Genomic DNA, 16185 nt, shown 5'->3' with positions numbered 1-16185 from the left:
ATGAAGAGGAGCGTCTGGAGTTTTGGTTTGTTGTTGCCGCAGCGAGCGGTAGCAGGGGGGAGTAGAGGAGCGTCAAGCTGAGGCTTCGTTAGGAATCTACAGCAGATATAATACATACTGTACACATGATACCAGTATTTAGTATATTAAAAAAATTGTGAATTAAGTAGTAATAATCACTTGTCAAGCACCAGACTTCTTGCTTGCTTAAAAAAAGTTCCCTTATTTCTCACTGTAGTGCTCACATGGGCAGTTCTGGGATTCAAACAAATAATGCGTAAGAGATGGATGGACATGATGTCAACAGAAAAGATATCTCTGACAAAAAAAACAACTTTGTGTAAATATTGACAAATAGGTGATGATTCTATAAGTAAAGAGCCTGCAGCCGCTCACACATTCTCATACTTGCTGTCAACCAGCTGTCTCAACTAAAAGCCATGTGAAGACCAGAATTGTTTTTATTCAAATGTTTCCAATATTTCAGAGTTCCTCATGAGGAAAACCAACAATGTATTTAATCCTTTATCTTGCTTTGCAATTCAAAAAAAGTGAGTAAAAGGCGAGTTCTTGTGATGTAAAAAAAATCCCATATTTTTACCAATTTTCCCAGGGGATTTTTCTATTTTTTTATAAAGCAAATGTTGCTGTTCCTCTTAGACACATGCAATAACGGTGTTTGTCAAATCTGCTGAGGTTTTTGATGCTAAATTAAACACTAGCGCTGCATAAAACATTATGTCACTACTGCTCCCACTTTTTCTAAAAAGCTATGTAATAACAACTTACCGTATATTTCGGACTATAAGTAGCAGTTTTTTTCATAGTTTGGCCAGGGGTGCGACTTATGTGTGAAATTATTAACACATTACCGTAAAATATCAAATAATATTATTTAGCTCATTCACGTAAGAGACCAGACGTACAAGATTTCATGGGATTTATGGATTAGGAGTGACAGATTGTTTGGTAAAGGTATAGCATGTTCTATATGTTATAGTTATTTGAATGACTCTTACCATAATATGTTACGTAAACATACCAGGCACCTTCTTACTTGGTTATTTATGCCTCATATAACGTACACTTATTCAGCCTGTTGTTCACTATTCTTTATTTATTTTAAATTGCCTTTCAAATGTCTATTCCCCCAAAAATGCGACTTATACTCCAGTGCGACTTATATATGTTTTTTCCCTTCTTTATTATGCATTTTCGGCAGGTGCGACTTATACTCCGGAGCGACTTACTAAAAATACGGTATAAACTATGTGAAAAAGACCAGAATTGTTTTTATTCAAATATTTCCAATATTTCAGAGTTCCTCATGAGGAAACCCAACAATGTATTAAATCCATAAACTGCTATGCAATTCAATAAAGGTGAGTAGAAGGCGAGTTATTGTGATGTAAAAAAAATCCCATATTTTTACCAATTTTCCCAGGGGGTTTTGGTATTTTTTATAAAGCAAACATTGATGTTCCTCTTAGACACATGCAATAACGGTGTTTGTCAAATCTGCTGAGGTTTTTGATGCTAAATTAAACACTAGCGCTGCATAAAACATTATGTCACTACTGCTCCCACTTTTTCTAAAAAGCTATGTAATAACAACTTACCGTATATTTCGGACTATAAGTAGCAGTTTTTTTCATAGTTTGGCCAGGGGTGCGACTTATGTGTGAAATTATTAACACATTACCGTAAAATATCAAATAATATTATTTAGCTCATTCACGTAAGAGACCAGACGTACAAGATTTCATGGGATTTATGGATTAGGAGTGACAGATTGTTTGGTAAAGGTATAGCATGTTCTATATGTTATAGTTATTTGAATGACTCTTACCATAATATGTTACGTAAACATACCAGGCACCTTCTTACTTGGTTATTTATGCCTCATATAACGTACACTTATTCAGCCTGTTGTTCACTATTCTTTATTTATTTTAAATTGCCTTTCAAATGTCTATTCCCCCAAAAATGCGACTTATACTCCAGTGCGACTTATATATGTTTTTTCCCTTCTTTATTATGCATTTTCGGCAGGTGCGACTTATACTCCGGAGCGACTTACTAAAAATACGGTATAAACTATGTGAAAAAGACCAGAATTGTTTTTATTCAAATATTTCCAATATTTCAGAGTTCCTCATGAGGAAACCCAACAATGTATTAAATCCATAAACTGCTATGCAATTCAATAAAGGTGAGTAGAAGGCGAGTTATTGTGATGTAAAAAAAATCCCATATTTTTACCAATTTTCCCAGGGGGTTTTGGTATTTTTTATAAAGCAAACATTGATGTTCCTCTTAGACACATGCAATAACGGTGTTTGTCAAATCCCCTGAGGTTTTTGATGCCAAATTAAACACTAAAAAACTATGTAAAAAAACAAACAAACCTACTTATAGGCTTGTCCATCTGTTTACTGATAGATAATATTCATGTTCAAATATATCTTACTACAAATGAATATTGGCTCCATATCGTTATTGGCCTCCTTGACTACTAATTATTAATACTGGCTCTGAAAAAAACATATCGGTGAATCAGTAATATTTGCATCTTCTCCCAGTATTGTGGCCATTTATTTATTTATTTGAATATGCATCTTATAATCTGCATATTAATGAAGACAAGATTGCACTCCTTATTATGCAGTGCTCTGCGCACAACTTCAGTAGATCACTTTTGCGTGTGATACCAAGTTTGCACATGTTTTAGTACACGTAAACTTTTAGTAGATCAGGCCCTCTGTGCGTTAAAAGCAAAATCCCATGTAGGTCAATATATTGTAAGCCATTGATTCTCAAACTGCGGTACATCTACTACTACTGGTACGCAAGCTCCATTCTAGTGCAGACCTGGGTAGTACATATACATTTACTGTACTAACATACATATATACACATACTAAACATATACATTCACTGTACATACATACATATACAAATACTGTACATATACAATCACAGTACAAACATTCATATACACATACTGTACATATACATTCACTGCACAAACCCCGTTTCCATGTGAGTTGGGAAATTGTGTTAGATGTAAATATAAACAGAATACAATGATTTGCAAGTCCTTTTAAAGTTAAAGTTCAAGTACCAATGATTGTCACACACACTCTTGGTGTGGCAAAATTATTCTCTGCATTTGACCCATCACATTTGATCACCCCCTGGGAGGTGAGGGGAGCAGTGGGCTGGAGCTGGGCCGTGCCCAGGAATCATTTTTGGTAATTTAACCCCCAATTCCAACCCTTGATGCTGAGTGCCAAGCAGGGATTTTCAACCCATATTCAGTTGAATGCACTACAAAGACAAGATATTTGATGTTCGAACTCATAAACTTTATTTTTTTTGCAAATAATAATGAACTTAGAATTTCATGGCTGCAACATGTGCCAAAGTAGTTGGGGAAAGGGCATGTTCACCACTGTTACATCACATTTTCTTTTAACAACACTCAATAAACGTTTGGGAACTGAGGAAACTAATTGTTGAAGCTTTGAAAGTGGAAATATTTCTCATTCTTGTTTTATGTAGAGCTTCAGTCGTTCAACAGTCCGGGGTCTCTGCTGTCGTATTTTACGCTTCATAATGCGCCACACATTTTCCATGGGAGACAGGTCTGGACTGCAGGCGGGCCAGGAAAGTACCCGCACTCTTTTACTACGAAACCACGCTGTTGTAACACATGGCTTGGCGTTGTCTTGCTGAAATAAGCAGGGGCTTCCAAGATAACATTGCTTGGATGACAACATATGTTGCTCCAAAACCTAAGTTACCCATGCCTTGGGCACTAATACACCCCCATGCTATCACAGATGCTGGCTTTTGAACTTTGCGCCCATAACAATCCGGATGGTTATTTTCCTCTTTGTTCCAGAGGACACCACGTCCACTGTTTCCAAATATAACTTGAAATGTGGACTCCTCAGACCACAGAACACTTTTCCACTTTGCATCAGTCTATCTTTGTTGAGCTCGATCCCAGCGAAGCCAGCGGCGTTTTTTGGTGTTGTTGATAAATGGGTTTTGCTTAGCATAGCAGAGTTTTAACTTGCAGTTACAGATGTAGCAACCAACTGTAGTTACTGACAGTGGTTTTATGAAGTGTTCCTGAGCCCATGTGGTGATATCCTTTACACACTGATGTCGGGTTTTGATGCAGTACCGCCTGAGGGATCAAAGGTCCATTATATTGTCGCTTACGTGCAGTGATTTCTCCAGATTCTCTTAACCTTTTGATGACTTCACGGACCGTAGATGGTAAAATCCCTTAACTCCTTGCAATAGATCGTTGAGAAATGTTGTTCTAAAACTGTTCGACAATTTGCTTACAAAGTGGTGACCCTCGCCCCATCCTTGTTTGTGAATTACTTAGCATTTCATGGAAGCTGCTTTTATACCCAATCATGGCACCCACCTGTTCCCAATTAGCCTGCACACCTGTGGGATGTTCCAAATAAGTGTTTAATGAGTATTTCTCAACCCTATCAGTATTTATTGCCACCTTTCCCAACTTCTTTGTCATGTGTTGCTGGCATCAAATTCCAAAGTTAATGATTATGTGCAAAAAAAATGTTTATCAGTTTGAACATCAAATATGTTGTTTTAGTAGCATATTCAACTGAATATGGGTTGAAAAGGATTTGCAAATCATAGTATTCCGTTTATATTTACATCCAACACAAGTTCCCAACTCATATGGAAACGGGGTTTGTATTTACAGCTGCAAAGAGAAGTTTTAGCATTAGCAACAATAACATGAGTTAAGATGTGTTGGAATTTGTTATTTGACATCTGTCTGGATTGTGTTGTCCTTTTCTTTGTCCTTTTTGTTGGGTGAGCCCCGCCCTGAAAAGGAGAGCACAGCCTCGTTATCGTCACCTTCACACAGTCCTTCTGTAAGTCGCGTAGTACCAACTCACTCTTAACAAACAGGCATCCTGCGATGGCGTAGGACAGACTCAGGTGGAAGACCAGCACTCCGATGTAAAACCACCACGGTGGACGATCATCTGATGGAGGAAAAGGTAATGATGTAAAGCACTGTTTCTTAACCATAGGTCCATTGTTGGGCCACCAAAAAATACCTGTTTCTTAGCACTGTTACTCCTTTGTAAAACAATTTTCCACCACTTGTGGTGGACTACCAAACACACCAAAGAAGTCTGGAGCCAAAGTCCTAAACAAGTTTCTAAAGCGCAACAATTATAACTAATGAGACAAATCTGTAATTTAGTTTGCACTTGAATTTTAATTTCCTTAAAAAAACCTTACATATTATTATAATAATGCCATCCATCCATCCATTTCCTACCGCTTGTCCCTTTTGGGGTCACGGGGGGTCGCTGGATCCTATCTCAGCTGCATTCAGGTGGAAGGCGTCGTATACCCTGGACAAGTCGTCACCTCATCGCAGGGCCAACACAGATAGACAGACAACATTCACACTCACATTCACACACTAGGGACCATTTAGTGTTGCCAATCAACCTATCCCCAGGTGCATGTCTTTGGAGGTGGGAGGAGACTATCCCCAGGTGCATGTTTTTGGAGGTGGGGGGAAGCCGGAGTACCCGGAGGGAACCCACGCAGTCACGGGGAAAACATGATTATTAATTTAGGTAGTATATCTTCAGCTCTCACTGGATTGGTTCGCAGTCGAGTGTGAAGCGACCGGGATGGGAATCAGCACCTCCAAGTCAGAGTCCATGGTTCTTGCCCGGAAAAGGGTGGAGCGCCATCTCCGTGTTGGGGCGGAGACCCTGCCCCAAGTGGAGGAGTTCAAGTACCTCGGAGTCTTGTTCACGAGAGAGGGAAGAGCGGACTGTGAGATCGACAGGTGGATCAGTGCGGCGTCTTCAGTAATGCGGACGCTGTATGGATCCTTTGTGGTGAAGAAGGAGCTGAGCCGGAAGGCAAAGCTCTACGTTCCCATCCTAACCTATGGTCATGAGCTTTGGGTTATGACCAGAAGGACAAGATCACGGGTACAAGCGGCCAAAATTAGTTTCCTCCACCGGGTGCCATGGCTGTCCCTTAGAGATAGAGCGGGAAGCTCTGTCATCCGGGAGGAGCTCAAAGTAAAGCCGCTGATGAGGTGGTTCGGGCATTTGGTCAGGATGCCACCTGAATGCCTCCCTAGGGAGGTGTTGAGGGCACGTCCAACCGATAGGAGGCCACGGGGAAGACCCAGGACACTTTGGGACGACTGTCTCCCGGCTGGCCTGGGAATGCCTCAGGATCCCCCGGGAAGAGCTGGGGGAAGTGGCTGGGGAGAGGGAAGCCTGGGTTTCCCTGCTTAGGCTGCTGCCCCTGTGACCTGACCTCATATAAGCGGATGAAGATGGATGGATAGGTAGTATTTCTTAGTTAGAATCTATTCAATTCAGCACTTATGAATACCTTCTTATGCCGTAAATTTGACTAGTATTAATTTTTGTTATCAGCCTGACCTAAGCCTTGATAATAATTAAAGATGTCCGATAAATACTTTAAAATAAAATATCGGAAATTACCGGTATCGGTTTTAAAAAAGTAAAATTTATGACTTTTTAAAACGCCGCTGTGTACAAGGACGTAGGGAGAAGTACAGAGTGCCAATAAACCCTAAAGGCACTGCCTTTGTGTGCCGACCCAATCACATAATTTCTACGGCTTTTCACACACACAAGTGAATGCAACGCATACTTGGTGAACAGCCATACAGGTCACACTGAGGGTGGCCATATAAACAACTTTAACACTGTTACAAATATGTGCCACACTGTGAACCCACACCAAACAAGAATGACAACCACATTTTGGGAGAACATCCGCACCGTAACACAACAGAACAAATACCCAGAACCCGTTGCAGCACTATCTCTTCCGGGACGCTACAATGTACAGCCCCCGCTACTCCCACTTCAACCCCGCCCACCTCAACCTCCTCATGCTCTCTCAGGGAGAGCATGTCCCAAATTCCAAGCTGCTGTTTTGATTTATGTTTAAAAATAAAAATAAAACACTTCGTGACTTTAATAATAAATTTTGCTGTGCCATGTTGGCATTTTTTTCCATAACTTGAGTTGATTAATTTTGGAAAACCTTGTTACATTTTTTAATGCATCCAGCGGGGCATCACAACAAAATTAGGTATAATGTTTTAATTCCACCACTCTATAAATCAGTTTCGGTTGATATCGGAATCGGTAATTAAGAGTTGGGGAATATCGGATATTGGCAAAAAAGCCTTTATCGGACATCTCTAACAATAATCAAGATTATTGCATGCTTTGATATCATTTGACAAGGCTTATCCTGTTAAACTGTAAGTAGGTTAGATATAATTATTAAATACTGTTCAAATCAAGTGTAAAATTATTAATTCAGTGGTAATATTTGAGTGGGCCGCTCTGTTATGGAAAAGTTGGGCCCAGAGGTCTAAAAGGTTAAGGAGCCCTGATGTGAAGCACTCTTTGACAATTTATTCTTAAAGCACATACACAATGATGACATCTATAGTTATATTTTGATAATCAATCATAAATGAATATTTCATCACATACACAATGTTGACATCTATAGTTATAGTTTGATAAACAATCGTAAATTATTCTTTAAGCACATACACATGTTGACTTCTGTAGTTATATTTTGATAAAGACGGGGAACAACACGCTTATCATAAAGGTGCGTGCAACAAAAACAAAGCAACAAACATGGATGTAGACGCAAAGTTAAATCATGAAATGCAACCTTACCGGAGCAAAAGCTACGCATGATTTATTCGATAGTGTCTTCAGACCAATTTCCTTGACCAAACCACACAAAAAGAAGTTGTAGACCTCCATGCTTTTAGACTTACACTTAGACAAACTGTATTGATGCACGAGGGAAATTATTTTTCAAATTCCCAAGTTGTCATCTGTTTTGTAGCGAATGGAGCACCAGAAAGCGAGATCACTCGACAAATCTTATTTTGATGAAGTATAGGGATAGGTTTTATTGCAGAGTTAGATTTTTTGGCTCGTATCTGCCTTCAGTGGTAAGATCTAGGCCCCTTGTGTACTCTGATTGTTTCCACTGTGTTTGCTGCACAGTAGCCATGATGGTTTGGGTGCCCACCACTTTGTTCACGTCCGTTCAAAAGTCACGTGTCCGAAGACAACCTATTGTAGCTCTGCTAATCCACAGGTAGTAACGTGCTATTTTGACTCCATTACATCCTTTTTTGGTAATTTGTACCAGTCAGGGTGGTTTTAATGTAAATTACGTTGCAGTGGGTTTTATTTCGATCTTACCTGAGATCACAATGACGTCCGTCTGAGTGAGGTACGTTACATCAGGTGTTCGCACCTCGCAGGTGTACGTGCCCTGATGCACTGATTCCACGCTGCGCAGCATCAGATGGCGCCATACCGAAGGTGTGTCCATCTCCTGGCTCTTGAAGATGTCCGAATCGTTGAGGCTCATGGGTACAGAGCGTTGGACCCTCCAGGTGAGATGGAAGTTGTGGAGTTCTTTGAGAGGTAGAGTGCAGGGCACTTTGACTTTGTCGCCAGCGGGTGTTTTGATGGCGCCTGCAGAGGAGAAACATCAGCGAGGATTCAAAGGGTTGGTCATTTTCAGACGGTCCTCACCTTCCACCTTCAGGTGTGCTCTTTTAGACGATTCCTCGCTGGAGACCTCACAAATGAAAGTCATGTTCATGTTGCTGGTGTCGGACGCTTTCTTCTGCACGGCGCTCTCGATGTCGAAGAAGCCCAGACGGGCTTCCTCCATCTTGGTTTTGTTGTAGAAGAGTTTGGCTTCACTGGGCGGCTCGACGGACCAGATCAGCGTGGGCGGCGGGTATATGCCTTCTGCTCGACAGTAGACCGCTTCGTCACGGAACTCCATGCGGACCTTCCTGACGGGAGCTGCACCACAAACCAAAAGATGGCTTCAGTCACGCTTCACCCAAAGGTGACAGCTGCCGAGTTGGTCTACCTTTCACCGTCACGTTGATAATGCCTGATCTGCTGGACTGCGTCTCCGTGAAGGTGATGCAGACGTATAGTCCCTCGTCTCGCGGTGTGACGTTTCTCAGCACCAGCGTGGCGTTGCCCTCCAAGACCTGGTCTGCGTACAGGTCCGTCCTGCCTTTGTACATGTCGGCCGGCGTGTTGTGGCCGACCACCCAGCTGGTGTTGCCGTAACGTGTGTCGCTCAGCACCGCCTTTTTCTTACACCACATGACGCGAGCACCACGGCCATCAGAGGAGAATCGACACGGGAGCCCACAATTTTCTGATGCCAGGCATGTGACGCTCAATCCTGTCAACACAGACTGATTTGGTTACTCTACATAAAGAGTGTCAAATGTAATTTAAGTCTATAAATGTACCTGAAATTTTTGGAATGAAAGAAACTGCTGTTCTAAATGTGTCCACTGGATGGCAAAATAGCAATTATTTGTATCTTTGTAGATGGGGACGGCGTGGCGAAGTTGGGAGAGTGGCCGTGCCAGCAATCTGAGGGTTACTGGTTCAATCCCCACCATCTACCATCCTGATCACGTCCGTTTTGTCCTTGGGCAAGACACTTCACCCTTGCTCCTGATGGGTCCTGGTTAGCGCCTTGAATGGCAGCTTCAGTGTGTGAATGTGTGTGTGAATGGGTGAATGTTGAAATACTGTCAAAGTACTTTGGGCTCCTTAAAAGGGGTAGAAAAGTGCTATACAAGTGCAACCATTTACCATTTATTTACCATTCATGATGGCACAATGGTACAAAATAAACCACATGATAGCACATCCATCGAGAAAAATAATCAAACTACATAAATATTGTCCAGTAATTTGATTTTGATGTTTTTTTATCTTGATGGATTAAAAATTAACACCAATGAGTTGACTGATAAATGTTATCACATATTTTATTCAGAAAGTTTAAATAACAACGTATAGAGGTAGAAGACTATTAACTGCAACATATAAATGTTAAAAAAAAAATAAAAAAAAATCCAACATCTTCTATCTGTTAAAAACAATCTGAAGTTGTCTTTATTTTTAAGTTATCGTGCCGTGATTTTACCAGTCCAGCCCACTTGGGAGTAGATTTTTCTTCATGTGGCTCCCAACCAAAATGAGTTTGACACCTCTGCTCTAACAAGTCTTATTAATCCTTCAACACTCTGACTGGTTCTGTAGGATTTTCTTGATTAGGCATAGTGGTTTTGTTGTAGAACACAATGAAGGTTTAATTCCCCACTTTTACATGAAAATATATTTTAAGTAAATCATCATCTTGGCCACAACTTTCAGGCCAGCTTTATGTCCTTTGGTTAAAACACACACTTGTCCCGTCTCAAAGAATGTCACTTAAGTGTCACATACCTGCGACATTTTGCTTCCCTTGCCCTTTTTTAACGAGGGACAACGTCGTGACTAAAATTCAGCCTTAAATGCAATTTGATGCTTGCCAAATATTTCCTGCTAAAATCAGGAATCCACTTTTCACATGAGAGTCAGCGATTGATACCCATTTACGCCACCAAAGGAGAACAACAAGTGCATTCGATGCCATGACGAAGAAACTAAAATACTTTCGCTTTTGAGTGGACAAACCGGACTGACGACTCCAAATGACTCAGAGTTGATAATTAATGTTGGTTATTGGAGTAACTTGCGATGAGGTAGTGATTTGTCCAGGGTGTACCCCACCTTCCGCCCGATTGTAGCTGAGATAGGCACCAGCGCCCCCCGCGACCCCAAAGGGAATAAGCGGTAGAAAATGGATGGATTGATGGATGGACCGTATGTGCTGGTGTTGTTCTATTCTTGTTGTTATTGTTGTTTTGTCTGTGTCTAATCCCCCTTTTATCCCCACAATTTCCCCCTCTGTCTTCCTTTTTTTTCCTCTTTCTATCCCCTCCTGCTCTGGCCCGGCTGCACCAAATGATAATATAAGTATTAATAGTCAAATTCAAATAAGGCAACAAGAGAAGTATCCTACACTTCTCTTTTGTAATGTAAATTTGAACAGCCGATATGGGCATCTACATCAACTATATGATTTGCCTGAGAAGTTGGACAGGACTAAAAATAAATTAAAAAAAAAAAAGGAAATGGCACGACAAAGCTGAGCTTCGAGTTCTATTAATATTTACCGAATTGCCAGTGACTAGATTTGCATTCATAAAAAAACGACTCTAATGTCTAGAGCAGGGGTCATCCACCTTTTTGAAACCAAGAGCTACTTCTTGGGTACTGATTAATGCGAAGGGCTACCAGTTTGATACACACTTTAAATAAATTGCCAGAAATAGCCAATTTGCTCAATTTACCTTTAACTATATTTTATTATTAATAATTATATTTTTCTTTGTGGAAACACTGATCATCTTAATGATTTCTCACAATAAATATATATAGAAATAGATAAATATCAATATGCAACACTTTATTTTTATATTTTCTCTAAGTGCACATTTTTCTAATTGAACATTTTCAAATGATCACTTCTAAGACAGTCTTGTGAAATCACAATATCCCATTTTAACTAGCTAGCCACTAACATTTTTTTAACAAATCATGAATTACTTTGCACCATGTTTGTACAAATAATAACTCATGTAAAATAAAATAAAAGTCATCTCTCAAATTTTTAAATAAATCATGTCACACTTTGAACTGGACACCAAATCTGTTATCTGTTTCTTTGTCAGTTAGTGGGAAACCTGGCATTGCATGCTGTTAACTAGTGTGTTGTACCCTGGTGTGTAACTTGACACTGAAACTCTGAGTTAGTCTTGCAGATGTGCATCAGTGAGGCGTGTTCTGCGTTTGTTCTTGATGAAGTTCATGTCAGAAAAGGCTGATTTACAAAGATAAGTTGAACCAAACAGGCTTGCAACCTTCATAGCTGCTGCGCATACATCACTGTACTTCTGTGTCAACAACGCACCAAAAGTTTGGTGCAGCCTGGTGGACTTTAAGTTTTAAATTGGAAAGAAGAGGAAGGAATTAAAAAGGTATGTGTTTAAAAATCCTTAAATCATTTTTTCAAGGTGGTATTTTTTCTCTAAAATTGTCTTTCTGAAAGTTATAAGAAGCAAAGTAAAACAATAAATGAATTAATTTAAACAAGTGAAGACCAAGTCTATAAAATATTTTCTTGGATTTTCAAATTCTATTGGAGTTTTGTCTCTCTTAGAATTAAAAATGTCGAGCAAAGCGAGACCAGCTTGCTAGTAAATAAATAAAATTAAAAAAATAGAGGCAGCTCACTGGTAAGTGCTGCTATTTGAGTTATTTTTAGAACAGGCCAGCGGGCGACTCATCTGGTCCTTACGGGCTACTGCGTTGGTGTCCCCTGGCCTAAATAGCATGTTAGCATCAATTAGCTTGCAGTCATGCACTGACCAAATATGCCTGATTAGTACTCAACACAAAACAATTACAACAACAAAGCTCACCGTTGTGCATTCACACAGTATAAAATGTTGGGTGGACAAAATGAGACAAAGAAAGAGTGGCATAAAACATGTCTTTCTGTGGCAGCATCGGAGAAATGTGTACATGTAAAACTGTTGAGTCACAGTCCACACAATGTTGAGTTTATGGCTCGCTGAAATTAGTAGGACAAAGCGGCACCTGCCAAATACTCTCCTCAGTGAAGCATAAACAAACACAAACATATTAAACAGTGGGCTTTCCAACAACTAGGAATGTTTGTGTCATGTTTGTCCTCCTACAGAAACCATATTACAACAAAAAACATATTTTCCACCACATTTTTTTCCATTTCCATACATTTTTGAAAAAGCTCCATGGATCCACCAGGGCACCGTAAAGAGCCGCATGTGGCTCTAGAGCCGTGGGTTGCTGACCCCCGCTCTACGTCAACTATATGATTAGCCTGAGTAGCTGGACAGGACAAAAAAACAAGTGTGATGTTGCCACTTATTAGTTCCTGTTAATAAATACCCGGAATCAACATTTTACATAAGAGTCACAAAAAGAGTCATAATAAAGCACTCAACAATCAACTTATTTGAAATTCCTGATAAAGTACTGACCACATTATTAGGACACAAAACAAACAAACCAAAGATATGTTGAGTTCAAAAGAATCACTCACTTTCGGCTGAAGATTGAATTCGGGTCAACAACAATGGAAGAAGACAGCGAAGAAGGATATGCACGTCGTCAGCCATTGGAACTCTTAACATACTCTCTCTTTTGAGTGAACTAACCGGAATGACGACTACAAAACATTCTAAGCTGATGATCAGGCTTGGAAAGTAACAAGAGTTGACAATTGGTGTTTAGTACATATTATAGATTTTTATTTGTAAGAAAGCACTTTACGTTGAGCAAACAACCTCACAGTGCCACAGTGCAAAAAATAGTAATAATAATAATAATAGTAAAAAGATCATAAAAATGAATAAAATATAAAACTAGAAACAGCCCAATAGCTAGAACCAGCATGCGTGTCTATAAAAAGGCTTTTTTTAAATATATATATTCAGATATCAGTTTTACAAGCCTTAAACTGTCCAATTAGTGTCATTTTGATCATACTAATATTTGAATGTTAAATGAATGGGTACACAAATTAAGTGATGAATGCAAACACATTGAAGTGAATACTATGGACGCATGAATGTATTATGGGTTATTAATATCTGTAATCTTTATTGCCATGTTCAAGCTGATTTACCGGTAAATTGAATCATGTATTAATTGATGATTTCTGGCCTCTTTGCAGGTCAGGTTTTTTGTAGGGAGGGGTTTGATTCTGACCATCAGATATCTTCGTAAGAAGTAACGAGCTGGTAGGACGTTACACACACACACACACACACCTTGTTGAACTCACAAAGGATATTTGTCCTAAAGGAAAAAAACGGAACTGATTATACAATAACTTTTTAAACGGAAAAAAAAATGACGTGTCAGCACTGTTTTTTGTTAAATGCTTGGATTAGCTAACCAGCAACTCAGCTGTGATTTTTTTTGTTTTGGGTGATCATTTATTATTTCATTTATACCAGTTTTTACCTTACCATTCTCCCTTTTGAAATTTACAATAGAGGCTTGGGGAAATTCGGACATGGGCGATTATAAAAATTGATCAGTAAGGTCAATAATCGATTTATTTATTGTAAATAAAGTAATGCAGACTGTTCGAAAATGTGGCTGACTGCATGCAGCGAGCTACCTCACAGAGAGATCCGATCAGCTCTTTTATAAAGCACTTGTGCTCCAGCTCTGCACATTTCCATTAATTTAATAAATATGAGAATGTCTTCTTGCAAATGCACAGTTTTTTAAAGTTGCAAGTAATAAACACTTATTTAGTTAAACAAAACAAATGTAAAACTGCATCAATATACATAAATTAAAGATTCATCAATCGATTTTTAATCGAATCGTAGCTCCTGAATTGTAAATGGTAAATGGGTTGTACTTCTATCGCGCTTTTCTACCCCTTTTTCCACATTCGCCCATTCACTCACACACTGACGGCGGGACCTGCCATGCAAGGCCTTGCTCACCAGGAACCATCAGGAGCAAGTGTCAATCAATCAATGTTTACTTATATAGCCCTAAATCACTAGTGTCTCAAAGGGCTGCACAAACCACCACGACATCCTCGGAAAGCAATGGATGTCGAGCGGGTCTAACATGATACTGTGAAAGTTCAATCCACAATGGATCCAACACAGTCGCGAGAGTCCAGTCCAAAGCGGATCCAACTCAGCAGCGAGAGTCCCGTTCACAGCGGAGCCAGCAGGAAACCATCCCAAGCGGAGGCGGATCAGCAGCGCAGAGATGTCCCCAGCCGATACACAGGCAAGCAGTACATGGCCACCGGATCGGACCGGACCCCCTCCACAGGTGAGAGTGGGACATAGAAGAAAAAGAAAAGAAACAGCAGATCAACTGGTCTAAAAAGGGAGTCTATTTAAAGGCTACAGTATACAAATGAGTTTTAAGGTGAGACTTAAATGCTTCTACTGAGGTGGCATCTCGAACTGTTACCGGGAGGGCATTCCAGAGTACTGGAGCCCGAACGGAAAACGCTCTATAGCCCGCAGACTTTTTTTGGGCTTTGGGAATCACTAACAAGCCGGAGTCCTTTGAACGCAGATTTCTTGCCGGGACACATGGTACAATACAATCGGCAAGATAGGATGGAGCTAGACCGTGTAGTATTTTATACGTAAGTAGTAAAACCTTAAAGTCACATCTTAAGTGCACAGGAAGCCAGTGCAGGTGAGCCAGTACAGGCGTAATGTGATCAAACTTTCTTGTTCTTGTCAAAAGTCTAGCAGCCGCATTTTGTACCAACTGTAATCTTTTAATGCTAGACATGGGGAGACCCGAAAATAATACGTTACAGTAGTCGAGGCGAGACGTAACAAACGCATGGATAATGATCTCAGCGTCTTTAGTGGACAGAATGGAGCGAATTTTAGCGATATTACGGAGATGAAAGAAGGCCGTTTTAGTAACGCTTTTAATGTGTGACTCAAAGGAGAGAGTTGGGTCGAAGATAATACCCAGATTCTTTGTGAAGTGTCTTGCCCAAGGACACAACGGACGTGACTAGGATGGTAGAAGGTGGAGATTGAACCAATAACCCACAGATCGCTGGCACAGCCACTCTACCAACTTTGCCACGCCGTCCCCTCGTAATCAAATTAAGTGGTTAAAGATTCCCACCTCTAATAATTTCTTCATATATATATATATACATATACATTAGGGCTGCGAATCTTTGGGTGTCCCACAATTCGATTCAATATCGATTCTTGGGGTCATGATTTGATTATAAATCGATTTTTTAGATTCAACGCGATTCTCTATTCAAAAACAATATTTTTCCGATTCAAAACGATTCTGTATTCATTCAATACGTAGGATTTCAGCAGGATCTACCCCAGTCTGCTGACATGCAAGCAGAGTAGTGGATTTTTAAAAAAATATTTTATAATTGTAAAGGACAATGTTTTATCAACTGATTGCAATAATGTAAATTTGTTTTAACTATTAAACGAACCAAACATATGACTTATTTTATCTTTGTGAAAACATTGGACACAGTGTGTTGTCAAGTTTATGAGATGCCATGCAAGTGTAAGTTAAAGTACAAGTAAAGTACCAATGATTGTTACACACA

At 39.8% G+C, this 16185-nt stretch overlaps 1 protein-coding gene across 1 annotated transcript; it reads right to left on the bottom strand.

Moving 5' to 3' along the window:
* Positions 1-443: 443 nt before the first annotated feature.
* On the bottom strand, positions 444-13291 carry LOC133569158 (V-set domain-containing T-cell activation inhibitor 1-like). The gene is made up of 6 exons (XM_061921340.1): positions 13135-13291; positions 9001-9327; positions 8652-8930; positions 8313-8591; positions 4953-5042; positions 444-4878 (listed from the first exon to the last, which is right to left on the bottom strand). Exons 1-6 carry the CDS (start codon positions 13223-13225, stop codon positions 4814-4816), a joined length of 1131 nt encoding a protein of 376 aa, XP_061777324.1. The 5' UTR covers positions 13226-13291; the 3' UTR covers positions 444-4813.
* Positions 13292-16185: the final 2894 nt, after the last annotated feature.

Source organism: Nerophis ophidion, linkage group LG15 (genome assembly GCF_033978795.1).
Source record: "Nerophis ophidion isolate RoL-2023_Sa linkage group LG15, RoL_Noph_v1.0, whole genome shotgun sequence".
Taxonomy (NCBI): Eukaryota; Metazoa; Chordata; class Actinopteri; order Syngnathiformes; family Syngnathidae; genus Nerophis; species Nerophis ophidion.
Note: the sequence above shows the minus strand (reverse complement) of the source record. Positions and strands in the feature narration are given on the sequence as shown.